The sequence below is a fragment of the Camarhynchus parvulus genome, chromosome 11 (assembly GCF_901933205.1).
Source record: "Camarhynchus parvulus chromosome 11, STF_HiC, whole genome shotgun sequence".
Lineage (NCBI taxonomy): Eukaryota > Metazoa > Chordata > Aves > Passeriformes > Thraupidae > Camarhynchus > Camarhynchus parvulus.
In genome coordinates, this window is record NC_044581.1 from 1330968 (window position 1) to 1353839 (window position 22872).

Below are 22872 nucleotides of genomic sequence, written 5' to 3' on the forward strand. Positions count from 1 at the left end.
CTTTCCCTGGGACCTGGAAATATAAGTAAATATGACAGGCTCTGGTTCCATTTTTTATATTTCCCCACACACATCAAAAGCCATTACTTGGGAACAGATGCTGAGGACAGACGGCAGATCTGGGGAGATGGGAAAGAAAACCTCTAACTTTTTAAAGCCAGGTCTGTGAGAAGTGATCAAACATAATCCATTCACTAGTGACCCGCTCCTCCCTCCACCAACTCCTCTTTGAGTTTGAAATAAAATTACTCCTCTGAAGCCTCCCATTAACAGATGAAAAGACTTTCAGCCTCTCTCCAGCTGAAACTGGATGGGGGCCGCGATCCCCAGCGTGCCTGGATATTGGAGCTCAGTCTCCTCTGCTTGGATTTGCTTTTCTTTTAAAAATAAACCAAAAGAGCTGCCCAGAGTGATGTTTGCAGAAGTGACAGATCCAGGGGAGAGGCTCAGTGCAGTGCACCCTTCTCCCTCCCGGAGGCAACAGCGACTGCCGAGCCCTGGATGTCCCTGTGCAGCCCAGGCAAGGTAGACAGCCCCAGCACCCAGCCCAGCCTGGCTCACACACAGAACACCAGTGACAAGGACAAAGTTTGCTCCCAGATACAGCCCTGGCCTTCAGGAATTCAGGGCTGTGAGCACACGATGCAGCAGCACCCTGGAGCAACACCTCCCACTCATCCTGTGCCAGGCCTGCAGCTCCCTCCTACCACAGGGAAAAGGTGCCACGGGGGACAGGACACCAGGAGAGCTTTCCTGAATCACACACCACCTCTGGGCACACAGCTTTCCTATTTCCCTAGAAAGAAGGCTCCAAACAAGATTATTTTGATGGCTTTGAGTGTGACATTGTAAAACAGGGCATGGTTTTTAGAGGCCTTGATCCTTGGAGCACCTTAAGTCAGACACGCAGCGAGGCTGGCACTGAAACAGCAGCTCCTGGAACTGCAGGGCAGGAAATCTGCATCTTGGCATATTCATCGTGGAAGGGGTTGCAGGGCACAGCCAGGGCTGTCACTGCACAGGCAGCACATCACAGCTCAAAGCTGCCCAGCAGGGCTGAGCGGGCAGCACACGCCACAACTGGCTCACCCGGAGCGGAGATTTCCATCAGCTTCTCACATCACTCAGCACTGCAAGTTTCCTCCTTCAGGTTCTTCAGTGCTCCTATTTCCCACTCTGCACAAGAGGCTGGAAGGCCTCCCAGGATCTGCTCTTGTGTTTATCAATGCAGAGAGCTGTCAGGGAACCTTCTGCCATTAGAACATCTTCCCCTCAAGGCAAGATCAGGGGTGTCCAAGGCAAAGACAAGCCCTTCCTCTTGTTCAAGCCCAAAATTGATCCTTTTTGTCCAAAAACCACAGCAGAGGATCCTGTAAACCAGACTGACCTCATTTGCTCCAAAAGGGTCCTGTCCAAGGAGTGCCTGGTCTGGAATGGGGACACCAGAGTGTGACTGTCACAGCAAGCACAAGGGACAGTTGGCTTCCCCAGGTCTGTCTCTCCAGACTCACTGACATTTCCACAGAGCAACAATCTCACCACAGGCTGTGCCTGAGCTGATGCAGGGAGGGAGATGGAGGAAGACAGTCACTGAGAATGGATGCTCCAGAGGGGGCTTGGTGATGCTCAGAGCCTTCCAAAAGCACTTGGCCAGGAGGAGAAGGCTCACCCTGCACTCCTTCCTTAACAGAGACATTCACCTCTTCGCCTCTGTCACCAAAACGCACAAAATTTGTACAAACACAGCACCTTTAAAATCCCTGGACAAGAAATTCCCACTCCAGCATCTGGGACAGGTCAGCAGCAGCTGGAAGAGCAAACTCAGCCTGGGAGCAGGATATGGAGGGAGGATCACACAGGGATGCTGAGGCTGCAGCTTGCTCTGGCTCCAGAGGAGGTTCTCACCCTTGAAAACCAATGAAACAACAAACCAGTAACACCACAGCCAGCCATGCCCCACACAGCTGCTGGCAGCACACCCCTGGGCTCACTGCTGCTCTCCTGCCTGCTCCACACCCACCTGTGCTGAAGTCTCCCCCACAGCCATCCCTGCCCTTCCCAACCCCAGAAGCACAGACAGGAGCACTGGATGTGCTCCCAGGGGCTCCCTGTGGAGACACTGCACCCCAAGGAGCATGAGTACAGGGGACTCAGTACATCACGTACGAGTCGACTAATTCTGGAAACTGAGGGTCCATTTATAAACCCTTTATTAATAAATGATTAATAGATGCAGCCATATTTTTTAATAACTTGCAATAAAAAAATGCTACGAAAAGCTTAAGCAAGACAGTCTTAACAGATGGTGCTATAAAGTGAATTATAACATGTACAGTAGCTAGTGCAGCGTAATGGATGTCCTCATTTAATAAAAAGAATCTGATTTTATGCAGCAACTTTCACGCTTGAGGCACCTCAGCACACTTTAATGAGTTGTCGTGGCCTCAGCAGTAGCCACAGACATCAGATGCTGTTTTAGTGAGGAGAAGGATGTTGGTCAGGACACTGTGCTACTCCACAGTCCTGATTTTTAACCTTTCCTTGGACAGCTCCCAAAAACAGACGTAAAGGTCTGAAAGCTGCCACCTCCTACCCCTGCACGGTGGGGAACAACAAGCAAGCTGTGGTCTGGGGCTGGGAATGTCTTCTCAGGAAAAAAAAAAAAAAAAAAAGAGCATTATTCCCACCACCAAAACCAGACTGCCATCTGTATCCACGACTATAAGGCACGCCGCAAATTATGTAATTTAATAAACACTGTAATAATAAAGTATTTATTTTGTATAATGAAGTGTTAGTGATTAGAAACCAAACACACATCGGGCGTGCTGCTGCGGTTTCTCTTGAACCTTTGCCAGTATCACTCAAGGCTAAATATGTCTGCAGCAGGTTGAGAGTAAGTTCCTCGCCTTGTTTTGATCAGCCTGTCAAGTGTTTTAGCTGCCAGTCGAGTTTCTTTATATCACACTATAATTGGCTGCTTTCTCAAGGTGCAGCCAAGGAAAAAAGCACACGGCAAAACTCGGGCTCCTTTGGCAAAATCCTCCACTGCTGCTTTGCTGCAAGCTGATTGCAGTAGCAAAGGGCACTTTGTAAACAGCTGGTGAAAATAGAGTGGAACTGAAAGGCAGCTTGCAATAAACTCCTGGAGAAAGCCTTATTTACCCTCCCGTGCTCGCTTTGGAGTGTCGATCAAACCACTTGCGGCTCCCACGGGAGGCCCTCGGAAAAATAACGGGAATAAAAGAAACCAGAGGAGCAAATGCCGTCCCGCAGAGCCCCCGGGAGCCCCGCCCGGCGCCTGCCGCCCTCCGCGCCCAAGTTCAGCTCCAGGGTCAAGCGGCCGCCCCGGCGCTGTCCCCGCGCGTCCCTGGTGCCACATCTGGGGACAGCTTTGATCAGAGCAGGCAGGAGAGGGGTCCCGCTCCCCCATCCCGACCCTATCCCTCAACGTCAGCTCATTGATTCGCGGACGTCGGGAGGGAGCAGAGGAGAGCGCTGGGGTGCGAGGGAGCATCAATCACCGGTGGCACAGGATGCGGAGCACCGCGCCCTCCAGAGGCTCCGCTCCAGCCTCTCCGCGCCATCTCCAGCACAGCCCCGCTGCACCCCCGGCCTTCGGGGTCACCCTAACGGCGGGGAGGACAATTCGGCAGCAATCATTGGGGTGAAAGCACAGGCTATGGCAGCCAGGGACCGTCCTGCCTTCTACCACAGCATCCTGCCAGTTTACTCTGGAAGTGCAGAGCTGCCCTGCTGAGATTCTGGGGCTGTCCCCCCAGAAAGGACCAGTGCTCAGGTGTCAGAGCCCCCTGACAGAAAAGGGAAGTGTGCGTTTTCTGTGGCTGCTGCTCTGAGAAGCAGAAATGAGCTGTGAAGAATCACCCGGCCCTGCGGTGGCTCTGGGCCTGCCCTCACCTGGCAGCAGCACAGCCAGAGGCTCCCAGGTGTATCCCACACTGTGCACTTGGTCCTTCCCATGGGACAAGCCTTCCCAGCACGTGGATAAGCACACACAGGGAGAGCAGCCGGGGCAGTTACCCAGCACGGGCTCCTTTGGCTTTCCCAGGGAACTCTGCAGTGACAACACACCTCTGTTTCCTTTCTGCTCTGAGCAGCAGCAGCACCTGAAAACCCAGCTGTCCCTTAACAGTGACACTGCAGACACCACCCAGGACACTGGGAGATGTGGATGGACAGTGCTGCATCCCAGAGGCTGGGAAATGTAGAACCTGTTCCACCTTTACTGCTGCCTGTCCCTTCCCCTCTCCCCACGGACTGCCACTGCTGCAGGGCACAAAGGAGCACCAGAACGCTGGCACTGGTGTTTCCTGGCTCAGATAGAAAATAACATTTTAACAGCATCATTCCAGTAAGGTTTCCCTCCTGCCTTTCTGCAAGAAAGGTCTGGATCCAGAAACTCACTCTCACATCACTGAGTCCAACCCAACAGCTCTGTTAACTCTTGTTTCTCCACAGAGGAAGAGCACCTTTCCATGTAAGCGAGGAAAACCAGGATTTCCCTTACCTGGGCTGCAAGAAACTCAAAAGGCTGTGTTGTGCCATGCAATGCAATACAAAACACGAAGGATGTAGGACTGGAAGGGGAAAATTTGGAAGGGGCTGCCCAGGGAGGTGGTGGAAGCCCTATCCCTGGAGATGTCCAAGGAATGACTGGACATGGCACTCAGTGCTCTCAGCTGGGTGACCAAAGTGGGGATTGGTCACAGGGTGGACTTGGTGACCTTGGAGGTCTTTCCCAGCCTCAGTGTTTTGGGGATTCTGGGAAATGCAAGTCACTAAAGAATTCAGCAATTAGCACACCACTAACACACAAGAGAAAAACCAGTATTTCCATCATTCCTGGCAGCAAAAAAAATCCACAACCCTAATTCTGGATGGAAACACTCTCAGTGGGCACAGAAGGGTCCACCCACCCCCAGGCTGGGAGGGGCAGAGCAGCATTCCCATTCCAACATCACACACACGAGCTGTACCCTCTGGAAGAGCACATGTACCCCAGGCTGAGCACCCAAGCAATTCCCTTAGCTATGAACCATGCACAGGCAGTGGCTGAAGGGCTGGAATTCCTCAGGAACTCCTTCCCAGAGCTGCTGTGAGTGCACTGCCCAGGCACTGCTGCTGCTGGGTTCCCCTGGGCTCACCGAGTGCGCGCTGAATTCCGGGAACATGACGCACGTGGCTCCCACCCACAGCGGGCACTGCAGCTTGTTGATCACCCCGTGGACGTGGTGCAGAGGCAGCACGTGCAGGATCACATCCTCCTTCTTCCACTCCCACTTCTCAACCAGCCCCGTGGTCTGCAGGAGAAAACAAACAGTGCGGCCTTAGGGCACAAGGAAAGATTTTCCTGAGGTATTCCCGAGGTGTTCCCAAGTTATTCAACCCCCAAATTCCCTGTCAGGCATGCCAGGCCTGCCTGGGCACAAAATCTTTCCTTCAGGATCAACAGGAGAAAAATTCCCACCACAACAGCAGAACACAAGAGGAACACCTTCAGCATGCTGCCAAAATGGGTCTTTAAATCAGCAAAGCCCTTCCTTGTTACGGAGAAATATCAACAGTGATTTTAAGTAGGACATACAAAAATATTAATCTGCCGCTGCACATGCAGATTTGGCAGAAATTGTAATCAAAAAGCTAATTTTCCCAGAATTCTGCTGCCATAGTTAGGCCACTGATGACATCAGGCTTTTAGCACCTGTAAGGGATAATCAGTAGGAGCAGGAAATTGCTGATAAACAGAAAGTAGGTTTCATGTTGGTAAAAATTATGAGAGCATCAAGCTTCCAAAACACTCTGCTCTGAAGGGATAATTATCTGAAGGGATAATTATCAGGTTTCTGGGTCAACAATGCCCTTCAGAGCCCAGTGCTGGCAACTGCAAAGCTTATTTCCAGCCACCTAAAAATAAGAAAAGCATCTGAGCAGTGGAATTTGGTCGTGTCTCTCACAGGAATCCCCATCCACAGGGCAGCGAGCAGCTTTCAGGCTTCCTGCAGGACAGCACAAAGGATGGGGACTGCTCAGGCCACCCCCAAAATATTCAGCATGTTTGTGAGGGAACAGATTCTTAGCCCAATATAGCCAAGCCCTGGCTCCATCCATCAAGGCTTTCATTCCTGTCGGGACCCTGCAGGATCCGAGCACCCCGAGCAGCAGCAGCTCTCAGGGCACCCCTGCATTCCCTGCCCTCCTTCCCTAATGGCAGCAGTCTGGCAGTTGCAGGCACTGATAACCAAGTGGTGAGGCAGTCAGCAGGCTTATTCAAACTTTTAATTCCTTTTGGCTCTGGGAGCTAATGGATTTTTTTGCCTTGGGGATACAGAGCTGAATAATGCACAGGCTTCACACAGCACTAGGCTGGGCTAAGATATTTTCCAATTAGGAGCAAAGATTCTCCCCTGGTCAGAGGGCAGAAAAGCAAACTGCAAAGAAATCAGGTTTTTTTACAACAGGTTTCATCCATTCTGCTTTTCAGGAAAGCAGGGAGGAGAATCCACCTGCCTTGGGATGCAGCTGCAGCACGAACAGGCCAAGGCTGAGAGCCTCACACGCTGCTGTGTGCTCACCTCCCAAGCGTGGGGGATTCCAGAGCTGCAGCCCCACAGCTCTCAGCAGGAATTTGGCAATGGAAAGGTGTTTGCAACCCCAAATCCCCTCCAGATCCCAAGACTTTGTACTTGGCAGGAGCCTGGCAGGGGAGCAGCAGCACTCACCACAGCCTGCACGTTCTCGTGGGTGCTGAGGACACCCTTGGGCCTCCCCGTGGTCCCGCTGGTGTAGATGATCATGGCTCCTCTGTCCTTCCACGAGGAACAGCTTGGCAAGGGCCCCTCCTCTGTGGCTGCAGGGCTCGTGGGTCCACCAGCCCCAGAGCTGGGAAGTGGCAGCACAGGGACTCCCAGTTTCTGGGCACTGGGGGTTATTTTGCCCAGGAACTCCTGGGCTGCGATGAGCAGGGCGCTCTGGGAGTCCTGGATCACGTACTCCAGCTCGGGCACCGGGTGCCTCCTGTACAGGGGCACCACTATGGCCCCGCTCATCCACGCAGCCCACTGGGCCACCACGTAGGAGGCATCGTTGGGGCACAGGAAGGAGATCCTCTCTTCCTTCAGGTCCCTGCTGGGGCACTGCAGGACCCTGCAGACCTCCTGGGACAAGCGGAGGCTCCGGCTCAGCAGGTCCCTGTACGTGTGCTCCCCGTTCTGGTCAACGATGGCCACTTTGTCCCCAAACGCCGGGGCCCTGGTGAACACAGGGGCGATGTCACTGCTGCAGGTGGCCCGGGCTGTGTGCAGGGCCCTGCGGGGACAGCCAGCCCTGCTCCCATGCCGTGTGCAGCGGGACAGGTCCCGCAGGAGGCAGCGGAGGGGCCGGCAGCGCTGGGGGAAGAGCAGGGGGAGCAGCATCCTGCCAGGCTGGAGCGACTCTGCAGAAAGCAATGATGGCACATCAGCAGGGCAGGGATTACCCAGGGGGTTATTCCCACCCAGGCAAAGTGGCAGCCCTCATTTGAATAATATCCACTGTATTATTTATGTCCCTGCCTCAGAGTGCCACATCCTGGGCGGCCTGAGCATCCCTGGGTCCTGCCACGGTGGAACAGGAGCAGAGATCCTTCCCTGCACAGCCCCCAGCCCCTAAAATCCAGCTCATTTAAATGATGAACCAGCTTTCACAGAATCCCAGAACAGTTTAGGTTGGAAGGGACCTCAAAGCCCACCCAGTTCCACCCGCTGACACCTTCCAGTGTCCCAGGCTGCTGGCAGGCAAGGGGTGAAATGAGAAAGGCTTTAAGGTCCTTTCCAAGCCGAGCAATTCCACGATTCTGTGAAGAATCCTAAAGCCCTTGGTACAGCCTGGTACACACCCTCTCTATACAGCAGTGGGGAGCAGAGAGGACAGGGCTGTGGCAGGAGAGAGAGGGATTTGCTGATTTGCTGCACAGAATCCAATCAGCACCAAAACATCCCCAGAGAGGTTCCATGACAAGAGGAAGCAGCCAAAGGCTGACAAGCTCTCACTCTCCGGGAGCGTCCGTGACACTTCCCTGACGCCGGCAATAACAACCTGATCTTCCCTTTTCTTTTTGATAACTGCTTATTAGCGGAGCAGCTCAGCTCCAAGAGCCTCCCAGCCCGGCTTCCCAGTGTGGGGAGGAGCTGGAACAAAGAGGACCCAGCCCAGCAGCTCCCCAGGGCAGAGCTGATCAGAGCTGAGCTCCCCCAGCTCAAGCTGCACAGGTTTATTTTCCGTGAGCGCCGCGGTCGCTCCCCTGCACCTTCGCAGCATTTCCCCACCCAGACACTGGCCCTGCTCACATCTTCTTTTGCAAATCAACCTCAATTTCTGCTTCTGCAAAACAAGCTGGTGATTTAGGGTGGAAACATCTGGGGGAGCAGAGAGGCTGCAGCCCCAGAGCGGGGTGAGCGTGGGAACTCCTGACGTTTGCCACCGGCATGGAAAAAAACAAAGCAGCTCAAGGCAGAGCTCGTGGGACGTCTCTGCATTGCTCTGGAGAGCCTGAAATGCAAAAACCCGACCTAATTCTCACCCTAAAGTGAACCTGTGGCCATGGCAAGGTGTCAATGCCCTGAGCATGACGAGGGGCAGCAACTGGAAGCTGGTTTTGCCCAGGACCAGCATGGCTGATGCTCTCAGTGCTCTCGCTGTTCCTCCAGCTCCTTCCAAAAATCAAATTACCTCGTTCCAGCAGTCTGTGTTTAATGGAGCAATTCACAGCAGCACCTCCAGCCAGGCCTGGGAATGCTGGGTGTTCCAGAGCTGGGCTGCAGACACGTGGGGTAAGTCCAGGGGCTGTTTGCTATCCCCTCCTGCTGCTCAGGGATCACTGGTGCCACAAACCCAGCAGAGCACACCTGGAAACAAGATTTGTCCCTGGATCCCACGGGAAGGTGAGGACAGGGCAGAGATGTGGCTCTGCTGCTTGGAAGGGAAGCTTCAAATCCCCTGGAAGGAAAAATCCAAGCCCTCCTCCTCTTCCTCCTAAGGCTGAAGATCTCAAAGCAGCTGGAGGGCTCTCCCCAGCTCCCAGCACAACAAAACCAGTGCAAACTGGGAGCTGACCCACTGCATAGCCCTCTGCACTTTCTGAGCACAAAGGGCATAAAATGCACTTCCTGGAGTAAAATGATCCTTGGAGTTACTCTGAGCTGTTCCAAAGTGAGTTATTACAGGAATAATCATGGCTCCAGCTGTGACTGGGTAGCTGCCAGTGCAAGCCTGACCTGCAGGGCTCCACCCTTTCCTCATTTACAGGCACGGGAACACAAAAGGATTCCTGGCTGTTTCTACAACAGAGATAAAAATACTGCATTCTTAGAAAATCACAAAAAATACTTTATTAGAAAATCATAAAGCAACTAAGGGACTTGGAAAAGGCATCAAATAATGCCTGAGATGCTGACTGTTCTTCCCTTCTCACAAAACAAAAAACAGGGAAAGATTTGGACTGGAAGGGGCTTTAAAGCCCATCCAGTCCCACCTCCCACTGTCCCAGGCTGCTCCCAGCCCTGTCCAGCCTGGCCTTGGGCACTGCCAGGGATCCAGGGGCAGCCCCAGCTGCTCTGGGCACCTGTGCCAGGGCCTGCCCACCCTCACAGGGCTTTATTCTCCTCTCACTCCGGAGCGGATTCCCCCCTCCCTGCAGCTCTCTGCCCGCAGCCAACTCACGGCACATCCCGGAGCAGGAACGGGCACAAACCGCGCGGAGCTTCCGAGGAACCGGGGCCGCCCCGCCGCAGGCCCCGCAGCCAGCGGCTCCCGCGGGGAACGAGGGCCGGCTCCGAGCGCAGCGGGCCGAGGGCAGCGGGCCCCGGCTCGTCCCGGCTTTGGGCCATCCCGGGGCCGTCCCGGGGCCATCCCGGCCCCGCCGCCTCCCGCAGCCCCGCGGGGCCTCACCTGCCGCCGGGGGACCGGTCCGGCCGCGAACAGCTCCGGCGGGAACGCGGCGCCGCGACCCGAACGTTCCGCGCACGAACGTTCCGCCAGGCCGCGCCTGATTTGTGGGGATTTGGCCCCAAAACGCCCACGGGGGGCGGGGCCGGGGCTCCGCGGGGCTGACTGTGCCTGCAGCCCCCCCCCTCGGATGTCATGGCGGGCGGGTGTGGGGTTATGGAGCTACAGGTGTGCCCCACGGGTCATGGGGCCATGGGCCTGGTCTGTGGGATTTGGGGATTTGGGGATGTGGGCAGGGGGCACGCATGGCCTGGACATGGGCATGGGCATCCCAGGGGGGCACAGAGATCCCAGAGATGCACAGAGGACACACAGCCGCCCTGGGCACACACAGAGGTCCCATGGTGGCACATGGCACATGGCCCATGCCCCACTGGAGCCGAGCTGCCCCGGCTGTGGCCAGCGGGCCGTGAAGCGGCACGGCCGTGGTGACCCCCGCCCACCCCCCAGGTGTGTTTCCACTGGGGCTGGGAGCGGAAATGGGGCCGGGATCCCAGCGCTGGGGGAGCCACCCAACGCTCTCCTGCACCAACACTCCTGCACTAACAATCCTGCACCCAACAATCCTGCACCAACAATCCTGCACCCAACAATCCTGCACCCAATGATCCTGCACCCAACAATCCTGCACCCCACAATCCTGCACCCCACAATCCTGCACCCAACAATCCTGCACCAACAATCCTGCACCCAACAATCCTGCACCCAACGATCCTGCACCCCACAATCCTGCACCCCACAATCCTGCACCCCACAATCCTGCACCCCACAATCCTGCACCCAACAATCCTGCACCCAACAATCCTGCACCCAACAATCCTGCACCCACAATCCTGCACCCCACAATCCTGCACCCCACAATCCTGCACCAACAATCCTGCACCCAACAATCCTGCACCAACAATCCTGCACCAACAATCCTGCACCCAACAATCCTGCACCCAACAATCCTGCACCCAACAATCCTGCACCCAATGCTCCTGCACCCAATGTTCCTGCACCCAATGTTCCTGCACCCCACAATCCTGCACCAACAATCCTGCACCCCACAGTCCTGCACCCAACAATCCTGCACCCAACAATCCTGCACCCAACACTCCTGCACCCAACGATCCTGCACCCAACACTCCTGCACCCAATGATTCTGCACAGCTCCCTGCTCATGACATGGCTCCCTGCTCGGGAAGGGAAGGGAAGGGAAGGGAAGGGAAGGGAAGGGAAGGGAAGGGAAGGGAAGGGAAGGGAAGGGAAGGGAAGGGAAGGAAGGGAAGGGAAGGGAAGGGAAGGGAAGGGAAGGGAAGGGAAGGGAAGGGAAGGGAAGGGAAGGGAAGGGAAGGGAAGGGAAGGGAAGGGAAGGGAAGGGAAGGGAAGGGGCTGCTCCCTGACCACGCAGGGAGGGCTCAGTGCAGATGTGCCCTCACAGCTGGCAGTGAAGCCAAGACCTGCCTGCAGCACAGCCCTGCCCACCCACAGACCCGGTCCCCAGGGCTGTCCCCAAGCTGCCACCGCGGCCTCCCGGGTCCCTCCCAGCCGGCGGTGAGCCTGCAGCCCGGGAGGGCGGGAGGGTTTGTGCCTGCCCTCCCCACCCTGCTCAGCTCGGTGATGAATTATGGAGCCAGCAGAAAGCTTTTATTGCGCTGGAGTTTACTTGTGGTACATCCGTATTTATCAAAGGGAAAAAATAAAAAAGGGAAGTAATTACTGGGGTGGTGTAAACAGCACAAGCACTGCGGGGCTGTGGGAATGCTCAGGGTGACAGCGAGTTCATCCCAGCGCTGTGGGAGGGGGTGGGATGGGATAATGGGAATGGGATGGGATGGGATGGGATGGGATGGGATGGGATGGGATGGGATGGGATGGGATGGGATGGGATGGGATGGGGTGGGATGGAGGCACTGGCAGCTTCCACCATGGCACTGCTTGGAATGAGGATGCAGCACAGCAAGGTGGGAGCCTGTTCACCCCACTGGGACACCTCAAAACCATGGAAGTGTGTCCCCATCCCCATCCTGCTCCAGCCCAGGGAGGGACAGAGCCAGAGCAGTGCTGGGCTCCCATGGCTGCCCAGGAGGATGTTGTAAACAAGGGGCAGTGAAACATTTGATCTCCATCCATCTGCTGGCCCCTAATCCCCAGCCGGGGCCCTGGTGCCTTCCCAGCCTCCCTAAGCTGCTCCCCGCCAGGCAGTGAAGGTCACCAGGGGCTGCTGGCCCTGTCCCCTTCCACAGCCACGTGGCATGGGCACCACCCGAGGCTGCCAGGGCCCTATGGTGGCAGAAAGCAGATGGACTGTCCCCAGTTCGAGGTTTAACCCTGTGCTGCTGCTGCTCCCGTGGCAGGGGCAGGCTCTCCCTGTGTTTTTCCCCGTGTTTCAGAGCTCCCCCCTTGCCTGCACCCCCCCTTGCCTGCATCCCTCCCGGCAGGAGCATCCCCGAGCTGCTGCCGGCCCTGCCCGCGCCCGGCGGGGCCGCTCTGTCCCCAGGGCCCTGCAGGGGACACGATTGCCATGGGCACTCCCCGGGGACCGGAGCAGCTCGCGCTGAAGTGGAGCCCGAAGTGGCTCCTGCGTCACGTGGCGAGGATAAGTGCAAAATGGCCCTATTATGATAATTGCCCGCAATGATGATTGATGGAGATTAGCTGCTTATCTGAGGAAATGGCAGGCGCACGTGTGACACGGGCAGGCCGGGGACAGCCACGGGGGCACGGGGCACGTCGGGATGGCACAAACATCACTGCCATCCCGGGAGCTGCCACATCCCCCGGCTGGGATGTGCCTCCAACCAAGGGACACTGGGAGAAGCGTGGCAGGAGGATGGGATGGGCCAGTGGGACCCACTCACACCCCATCCTGCCCGTGGGGGGCTCCTGGCTCCTCCTGCCAACTCCATAAACACACCCCTGATTCGGGGCAAAGACTCCATAAACACATCCCTGATCCAGGGCAAAGACTCCATAAAGACATCCCTGATTCGGGGCAAAGCTGTTAGCCAGGGATGGCCGCTGCTCTCTGTTTGCTCCTGGTGCCTGCCCCAGTGATTGTGGCTCCCAGTAAATGACTTACTTTGGGAGAAACTGAGCAGGAACTGTTCCCTGTCTCCTGCCTGGCGATCCCCACCCCATTCCCTTGGCCTCAGGGGCCCTCTAAAGGCATTGGCGCCAGGAGCAGCCACGCTACAGCGGAGGCACAACCACATACCCACTTCTGCCTCCAAAGGGCCACCCAAACCAGGAGTCTGGGGAGGAGAAGCTGGGAAAGCAGGGCTGGCTGCCACGCCGATGGCTGGCCAGGATGGAGCCATGGCACGACTGCACCGCCGGGGCCAGGATTTTGGCACGAGCTGGGGATGCTCCGTTGCACGAGGCTGAGATGGCCGTGCCAGGCGACACACGGCCAGAGGGCACCCCAAAACCCCCACCCATCACCACAAGTCCCTCCTCCGCTCTCCCCTTCCCAATTTCCCGGGCCCCCCTGTGCAGCAGACGGATGCTGGGTAAGAGGTGTGTCTGTGGGAGCCGTGCTCGCCACGCAGCATCGCTGGTCTGCGCCGGCTCCTGCCATCCCTGCCATCCCTGCCATCCCTGCCATCCCTGCCATCCCTGCCACCCCTGCCATCCCTGCCATCCCTGCCATCCCTGCCATCCCTGCCATGGCTTCCCCCACCGGGCTGGGGACGCAATGTGGCGCTCATGGGGCTGAGCCCCTGCCCTCAACGTTGGCACCACGGACAGGCTCCGGAGGTGCAGGACGTCACCCAGCTGGCCTTGGCAAAGGGAAGGGGTCCCTGGTGGGTCCCCGCCACCGGGCACAGCGAAGCCAACTCCTTTCTCTGCCCTCTCTCCTTTTCCTCCCCCCATTTGGCGCTTGGCAGCGGAGCCGGGGCGCGCGGTGCCGGGGAAGGGCTGCCAAACCTCGGCAGCCCCCCGCGGCCCCCGGCCCCCCGTGCCAAGGCTGGTGGCTGGCAGAAGGGCTGCCTGCGCCTGGCAGGGCTCCGTCAGCTGCGGGAGGATCCCTGTGCCGCGCTCGCTGCCAATTTCCCTGCGAGCTGGCACCGCAGGCGGCTCCGGAGGCACCGGCAGAGAAGGCTGGGGAGGACGGATTGTGAAAGGGAGAGAGGAGAGAAAAAAAAAATAATGGACACATGCCATCGCTGGAGCGGCGAGGCTGCCAAAACGCCAGCAGGCAGCGGGGGCCAAAACCCAGCGGCGGCAGAGAGGAGGCTCTGGCAGCGCGGGCACATGGAGGACGGGCAGCGAGGAGGAGGCTCGGCGTGGCCAGGGCAGGATGGATGGCACATGGAGGACGGGCAGCGAGGAGGAAGCACGGCGTGGAGACCCGGAGAGGACAGAGGTACGTGCCCTCGTTGTGCAGGGTGTGCGTGTGCGTGCATGTGTCTGTGCCAGGCTCCGCGCAGCCTGCCCGCGGCCTCCCTGCCATCCCTCCATCTCCTGCATGGCCTGTCCCTCCATCTCCTGCATGGCCTGGCCCGCCAGCTCCCGCCTGGCCTGTCCCACAGCCCTTCCCTGCCCTGGCACGGGCAGTCACGGGCTCCAGGTGCTGGCCAGGCTCGCCGTGGGGCTGCACAGGGGCTCTGCCGCACGCGGGGCCGGCGAGCGAGGCTGTGGCTTTGTGTGCTTGGGCTTTGTCTGCCGGCGACGAAGGGGCCGGGGCCAGAGGGGCTGCGGGAAGGGAGGTGTGAGCCAAAGTCTGCCGAGCCAAAGTCCTGCTGATACCAAGCCCTGCCGAGCCAAAGTCCTGCCACCAGCAGCGCTGGCACGTGGGAAACGAGCCCTGCTCCCAGCCCGGGGCTGCCCCAGAGCACAGCCTGGGTGAGAAGGAGAGAGGGAAGGTGGGCAGAGAGCCCCCACATGCTGGGGAGGAGGAGGAGGGAAGGACAGGACTGCCAGGAAGCTCGTGGTGCCGTGGCCATGACTCGCTTGATGCCGAGGTTGTAGCCATGGGGTGCTGGGTGAAGGAGATGGGGTGTGAGTGGGTGTTTGTGTGGGGCTGGGGTGTGGGGGGGAGTGGGGAGCCCTGGGGAGAGGGCTGAAGGTGCAGGGCAGAGAGCTGGTGCTGCTGTGTGCCCTCCTGCCTGCCCGGGGTGCAGGAGCAATGCTGGAGCCATTCCCAAGCCAGGAGCAGCGTGGCATCACCAATCCACTGGCGCTGTGTGAAGTGCCTGCAAAAGGGTCCCCAGGCACCAAACCTGGCCCGTGCTGGGGGAAGGAGCTGGCACTGAAGGGAAACAGGGATGCTGGCAATCCCAAATCCCACAGCACCCCAATTCCTGCTGCTCTGGACCCTAGCTGTGCCCAGCACAGCCCTGTGCCCGGGGATGTTCACTCTGCGCCAGTCCCAGCAGCAAAGACCTCCCTCAGTGCCCATCACCTGCAGGAGCCAAGGCAGGGGTCCCACCAGCATCCAGCTTCGAGGGCATCAGCTTCTCCCTGGGAGGGATGTGGCAAGAGGTGTCCCATCCCATCCCATCCCATCCCATCCCATCCCATCCCAATGCTGGGCTGATCACCCGGCCACTCAGCTCTGAGCTGGAGGAGCAGCTCTGCCCATTCCTGCACTGGATATCGGGATGAAACAGCTCCCTGCTGCAGCCTGGTCCCCAAAATATCCAGGGAAGGATCCTCCACATGGATGGCACCACCACAGCCCTTCCAGTGCCCGTCATTCCCAGAGGACAGAGCCCCACGCCCGCCCCGCGGTGCTCAGTGCGGGGCCGAGAGGGCAGGAACGCTGCCGTGTCACGGGATGATCCCCCCGTCTCCCCCTCTCCCTCGTTTTCCTCCGTATTTCACAGTTCCTGCTTCCTGCACAAGGCAGGGGTCTCCAGGGACTCCAGCCAGATGTTCTCTGCAGCACACCACATTGCTTTCCTAATGAAATATTCATGGAGCCTCTCCGCCTCTTGCCATGAAAGCCTTCTGCAGCTCCCAGCCATGGAAACGCTGCGCAGGCAGCATTCCTGCAAAGCTCCCGGGCCCCTGCTTCCCGCTCGGCTCCTCCACCTTCCTCTTCCTCCTCCCACCAGCCGTGCCGGAGCGGGGGCTTTGTCCCCTCTCGCCCTGCAGGTGAGGCGACACCAAGGGCACAGCCAGAGCCACGGGTGGGGACAGCACTGTCCCACACGGCTGTTGCCCACCCCGAGGTGCCTGGGAGAAGGGGGCAGATGGATGGATGCAGACCCCGGTGTGGGGCACGGAGGGTGCCACCAATCCCCTGCCCATCCCGGCTCCCGGTGCTCCCGGTGCTCCCGGTGCTCCCGGTGCTCCCCGCTCCCGCCGGCTCCCAGCCAGCCCGCGGCATTAGCGATGCTGTGCACTATAATCCAATTAGGTTGTTGATGCAAACAATCAGGTTTTATGTTTTGGTAAAAAGCTTAAATAACCTTAATCAAAGCGAAAGACCTGAAACTACAGCTGGCAGGGGCTGCGGGCTGCTGGGTGGCGGCAGGACCCTGTGCCTGGCTGGTGGCACCCTGCCTGGCTGGTGACACCCTGCCCAGCTCACTCCCTCACCGACAGCCCCAAGGGCCTCGTGGGAGGTGCTCTCCTCCATCCCAGAGGTGCTGCCAGAGGGTCTGAGCTGTCCTGCTGGTGCTGGGAGCTCCTGGTTCCTTTCAGTGTCGCACCCAGCCTGGTCCTGGCATCCTGGGACATCTTGTCAGCTCTGTTCCTAAATGTAGGAGCACTGAGAGGTGGCATCACCCAGGAGGATGCAGGAGATGCCAGTCAGTGACTGACCCAGCGCACTGCCACCATCCCCCCTCACATCACCAGCCCTGGGTGCTCCAACAGCACCACAGCATCCTGGCACTGGGAGAAAATCCCTGCAGCTCCAGCTGGGGTCAGAGAGGTGGCACAAAGGACTGGGCTGTGCCCCTGTGCCCATCCAGGGGTGGACACGGCGAGCTGGGCAGCAGGGCTGGCTCTGGGGGGCCGTGCCCGTGGCGCTGCCCCCTGCACACCCCGAGTTTCTGGAGGAGTAATAAGCTATGCATGTAGTGTAGAAATAAAACATGTTCTGCAGAACAAATGATGTTAATTTGCTGAGAGGCTCTGAAGCCGAGTATTAGCGAAATGCCTTGAGGGAGAGAGCGGCAGCTGTGCTGGAATTAATGGCAACGTGCCGAATTAGCACCGCTATGCATCATAGTCAGAGGGAAAAATTACCGGAGAGAGGAGGAAAACAACCCCCTCCACAACCCCTCCACAACCCCTCCACAACCCCTCCCCCCCCTCCACAACCCCTCCACAACCCCTTCACAACCCCATCACAACCCCCTCCTCAACTCCCTCCACAACCCCCACAACCCCTCCACAACCCCTCCACAACCCCTCCACAACCCCTCCACAACCCCCACCACAACCCTCCACAACCCCCAACCCCTCCACAACCCCCACCACAACCCCTCCACAACCCCTCCACAACCCCTCCACAACCCCACCACAACCCCTCCACACCCCCCACCACAACCCCACACAACCCCACCACAACCCTCCACAACCCCCTCCACAACCCCACCACAACCCCTCCACAACCCCCACCACAACCCCTCCACAACCCCCCCACAACAACCCCCCTCCACAACCCCCCACACAACCCCCAACCCCCACCACAACCCTCCACAACCCCTCCACAACCCCCCACAACCCCTCCACAACCCCTCCACAACCCCACCACAACCCCACCACAACCCCCTCCACAACCCCTCCACATCCCCACCACAACCCCCACAACCCCTCCACAACCCCCCACAACCCTCCGGCACGCCCACCACAACCCCTCCGAGCTCCCCCGCCTGGGCCCCTGGGGTGCCCCCCGGCCCTGGGATGCCCCTGGGATGCCCTGGCCCTGCCCAGGCACACCACAGCTCACTCTGAGCCCAGCAGCCTCCCCTGCCAAGGTGTGTGTCCTCAGGACTGCTCAACATCCCTCTGGGATGCTCGACATCGCTCCTGGAGCTCCGCATCCCCCTGGACCAAACCGTGTCATTCCATCCCACTCTGTTCCCAGGGACCATCTCCTCCAGGATGTGCATCCATTCCTCCTGACCAAACCATGCCATTCCATCCCACTCTGTTCCCAGGGACCATCTCCTCCAGGATGTGCATCCATCCCCCTGGACCAAATCAAGCCTTCCATCCCACCCTGTTCCCAGGGATCATCTCCTCCAGGATGTGCATCCATTCCTCCTGACCAAACCATGCCACTCCATCCCAGCCCACTCCCAGTGATCATCCCCTCCAGGATGTGTATCCCTGCTGCTTCCCCATTCCTTCCCCTCCTTTCCAGGGTGTTATTCATCTCCTTGTCTGTTTACTCCCTCCCTTCATTGCCGGTGGCTGAGTGCCTGAAGCCCGGAGCTCCTCGCTGATTCCTCACAGTGCCTCAGCTTTACGGCTCGGCAGCCTCCACCCCCTCCCCGCCGCCTTCCGCCCACCTGGGCCCGGCCCCGGCTGCGGGAGCACCCTGCGGATGGGGCATCACCTCCTAATGGATGCTTCCAGTAAATTCCACACCTCTGATGAATATTTAACACCGACATCCAGTCTCTGCTGGTCCTGCTGTGTCTCATGGGAAGTTGGGTTTAGCCCTTGGGTGGCTGCATCCCGGGCCGTGCAGATGGCAGGGAGCAGTTATCCCAGAGGAGATGGCACCGGTGACATCCTGAGCCAGCATTCCTGTGACTCCCTCATCATCCCCTGTGCCCACTGCAGCTGGTGGCTGCTCATGCTCAGCCGAACACAGCCCCAAAAAGAAAACATCTCCCCGTTTGTCTTGTCACCCTCAACTTTTTCTCCTGCTTCTCCTCTGCAGGTCTCAGGCGCACAGGAGCTGCCCCAGCCTGGCCCTGGATGTCACTGTGCCCCCCCTCCCTGCTGTGGGACAATCCTGGGGCTGTGCTCACAGGATGTGATGGATGTGGATGTGCCACCAGCCTGGTCCTTGCTGGGATGTGCCCACAGCTGCTGAGCACCAAATCCACCGGGATGTGACAGTGGGAATGGGATTTCCCCTGTGACCCTGCTGCAGCCACCAGCACTCAGCATCCCCAGGAGTGAAGAAGGTTCATTCATCCAGAGGTTTATCCATGCAAGCACAAGTGGAGCTTTACCAAACATGCCCAGGCCCTGCTGGCTGCCTTGTGGACCAGGATTCTGCCTGGAAGGAGGAACGTGCTCCCTGCCCTGCTCCAGACCGGGCAGCATCACCCAGGGGACCTGCACGGACTCTCCGAGGGCTGTGCCAGGACCTGCTTTGCTCACCTGGAGCCCCACCACTCCTAATCCCAGCCCTTCTCCGTGTCCTGGGGATGCTCTGGGTTGTCTGCCCCATGCCCACCCCACACCAGAAGCATGCACAGATCCATCCCACCCTTCTGTCCCCAGGGAACTGGGCTGGGAAATCTTTAAAGGGGTTGGTTTGGGGTGGGATGGGGGAGCCCGAGGGGGTTCTGGGGTGCTGGGAGCTGCGGGTGCCCGGGCACGGGCGGGGGCTGCCGGTCACTGCCAGGTTACATCTGCCGGGGCACGCAAGAGTGACTCCAGATGCATTAGAAGTGCCGTGCTCCAATTTCAATTTCATCGTCTCACAATCATTTTCAGGCTCCTCTTAGTGCCACATTAACGAAGCCTGCTCGTTTGAATGCATAATTAGCCCAAGCATTCTACCTCGCTAATTTCGAAGCAAGGGAGGGGGGAGAGAAGGGGGGGAATTTGCATATTAATTTAGCAGAGGGAGAGAAAAACTGTTTACCACTTGCTTCTTGCTGTTGATCACAGCGGACTTAACTCTTTCCCGGGTGCCATCTGGAGCCGCGGAGCCGGCGCCCAGCCGGCACGTGGGACGGGCTGCAAAGGTTACACACAGCAAAGAAATCCTGCCGACCACCCGGGCTGCCCTCGGCAGCTCCCTGCGAGCGCTGCGCGGCGGCTCCTGCCAGCGCAGGGCAGGTGAAGGGCGGCCGAGGTGCCCCCAAGCCCTCCTCCCGTGTGCTTCCAGTGAAAAGCCACCCATTGTCACCCCCTCAGGGTGGCAGATCCCAGATCCGTCCCCGCCATCCTCGGCAAAGCCGGGAGAAGGGATTCCCGACGGTGTCACCCCTCCTGCAAAGAGTGGCTGGGTCCGCTCTGTCATCCCTGGTGTGTCCCCTTCAGAGGGACACCTTTGCCCTCAGGGCTCTCTGATTTTTAGCATCATCCACCCATGGTATGGTGTTGGATGAGCCTGTGCCTTCCCTAAAGCCCTCTGCAGCAGGAGCATCCCATGGAATCCACAGGATCCCCACAGATGCTGCGCCCAAGGAGCAGGGTGGGAGCCTGGCTGAGCCCTGACAGCTCACAGCGGCCCCCAAACACCACCTCCCTTTGTTTGGGAGTCTGTGGGCGTCTTGAGCCGAGGTTGGAGGTAATTTGTCTGTCTCCTGCAGCGGGCTGTCATCTCGCATCTGTGAGCCAGTTCCATTTGCACTGCCATTAAAAAATTCTCAGGTCTGACAGGTAGTAAAAAAAAAAAAACCACATTAAAAAATAGCAACAGGATGTTGGGAATATCACGGGCTCGTCACAGCTGGACCACCCTCACATCCAGCTCTCACTATGCAGGTATTGGGATTTGAGGGTGGTGGCAGCAGCCACGAGCCCTATTCTGGCCTTTGGACGTGTATCCCCAGGGATATCCCTTGGCACCTCCATCCCAGCTCCCCGAAACGCCTTCCTCACCCCTGGAGCCCCCCTGGCCCATCATCCACCCTGCCTGGCTGGCTCGGAGCCATCCCAGCGCGTCACAGCGATTTGGGGACATTCCACCCTGGGCATCCCTGCCTGGCTGCCGCCTCCCAGCCGCACGCAGCGATGCCCGGGGCTTTGTGCTGCCCCTGCTCCGGAGCTGCGGCCAAGGGGCACGTCCCAAAGGTGGCTCGGGGGTCTCCGGAGTGGCCGGAGCGGTGCCGGCGCCGCGGAGGAGCGCGGGGCTGGCTCGGAAAGGGTTAACAGTTGATTACAGCCTTTGTCTCCGCATCAGTGTACATAATGCGCCCGCATTTGCATACTGCAGTGTGCGCTCAATTAAAATGAACTTTTAATTTCTTCTAAGTAAATTACTTCTTCCCGCTACGTGACGCGCACAAAATGTCAGAATAATGGGAGAGCCTTAATGAGCTGGGAATGAGGGGCAGGGAGGGGAATGCTGGGGGCTCCGGCTCCCCTCTGGGCCGCTCCTGCCGCGGGAGAGGATGGATCCTGCTCTTGTGCCTTCCCTGCTGGGCCGCGGGACGTCCCTGCTGCCAGCCTGTCCCCTGGGCAGGGCCGGGGTCGTCACCTCCTCCCCATCACCTCCTCCTCGTCACCTCCTCCTGCCCATGGTCCTGCAGGGAGCTGAGCTCTCCGGTCCTGCCCTCATGGTGACATCCAGGGATGTATGGGGACACAGGAACATCCCTGGGTGACTCTGAGCTCTCCGGTCCTGCCCTCATGGTCACATCCAGGGATGTGTGGGGACACAGGAACATCCCTGGGAGGCTCTGAGCTCTGGCTCTGGGCACTGCCTGCATCCCAGGGATGTGCGGGGACACAGGGACATCCCTGAACAGGTCTGAGCTCTCCGGTTCTGCTCGCATCCCACGGATGTGTGGGGACACAGGGACACTGAGGAGCTGAGTTCTCCAGGTCCTGCATCCTGGCACTCGGCACCCTCCCAAAAATACTTCCTGGGCCGTCTCCTTCCCCGGCGGCCCCACGCCGCCCCGGGGAGCCGCCGCCGCTCTGTCCTTCCTTCCCTCGGGGGATGCTCGGGAGGGACCCGGAGCCCCCGGCCCGCCCCGCGTGTCCGCGGGGGCCAGATGGCAGCCGAGATTACTGGAATTTGATTTTCAGATAAATCACAGACCTGGATGAGCGAGCGCTGCTGCAGCTGCATTATCCGTAATCCCCTGGAAGGGAACCTTCGGGAGGAGCCGGTGCCGGTGCCAGCCCGGCGGCAGCAGCTGCGTAATCCCGGCCCGGCCCGGCCCGGGGGGCTCAGCTGCTGCCGCTGCTGCTGCCCACGGCTCCGTGCTGCGCCTCCCGAGCCCGCCACGACCCACATTCGGTGCCGCCGAGCCCGGGGGGAGCAGATGGAGCCAGATGGAATCACACCGGGAGCGCCGGGCACCGGGACCGGCCCGTGCCCGCCTGCCCGCCGTGCCTGTGCCCGGCTGGCGCCGCGGGAGGAGGGTGAGGGGGACAGGGGGCTCTGCCGGGCCTTCCCTGTCCCACTTCTCCCTGTAAGGGATGCCCAGAGCATCCCAGACCCTCCCTGTAAGGGATGCCCAGAGCATCCCAGTGCTGCTCAGCACTGCCAGTGTGGGGGCACGGAGAGCCCCTCTCCTCCCACCCCAGCACACCTGTCCTTGGGATGCCCCTGTATTTATCCCAGGGATTAACTGGGGTGTGGGAATGACCCCCAGCCTTGGCCAAGCTGCTGGGGAGGATGAGGGAAGGGACAGCCAGGGCCTGGCACCCTTGGGGCTGCTTGTGCCCTCCCTGGGCTGCCCTGGGGAGCTGGCACCACAGAGCTGGGAACAGCAGCGGGTTGCGAGCCCCAGAATTTCTAGGGGTGCTCAGGGCCATGCTGGGGGTTCTCCCCTGGTTTAGGGGCATGGTTTGGGGGCACACTGAGTTTTCGAGGTTCCGAGCTGGGCACATCTTCCTTGACCTCAGGTCTGACCCATCCCCACCTGCCTCCTGCAGCTCCTCCTCTCCTCCAGCAGCGCAAATTCAGGGTCCCCCTGAGCAAACATCACCTGCACGAGGTGGGGATGCAAGGTCCAGCACAGAGCCCCCACTCCCCACTCTGCCTGGCCAAGCACAGCCGTG

General features: G+C 59.1%; 1 protein-coding gene across 4 annotated transcripts in view; it reads right to left on the reverse strand.

Moving 5' to 3' along the window:
• ACSF3 (acyl-CoA synthetase family member 3) overlaps positions 1–10053 on the reverse strand; it is a 52467-nt gene extending 42414 nt beyond the window's left edge. Inside the window, exons 1-4 of one of the 4 annotated variants that reach the window (XM_030955789.1) lie at positions 9946–10042; positions 8728–8903; positions 6741–7453; positions 5166–5321 (exon numbers count right to left, since the gene is read on the reverse strand). In XM_030955789.1, coding sequence (XP_030811649.1) covers positions 5166–5321; positions 6741–7433 — 849 coding nt within the window. In that variant the 5' untranslated portion in view covers positions 7434–7453; positions 8728–8903; positions 9946–10042. Of the gene's footprint in view, positions 1–5165; positions 5322–6740; positions 7454–8727; positions 8904–9717; positions 9856–9945 lie in introns of those variants that run through there. The other 3 variants (XM_030955788.1, XM_030955790.1, XM_030955791.1) reach the window with 3 other exon arrangements.
• Positions 10054–22872: the final 12819 nt, after the last annotated feature.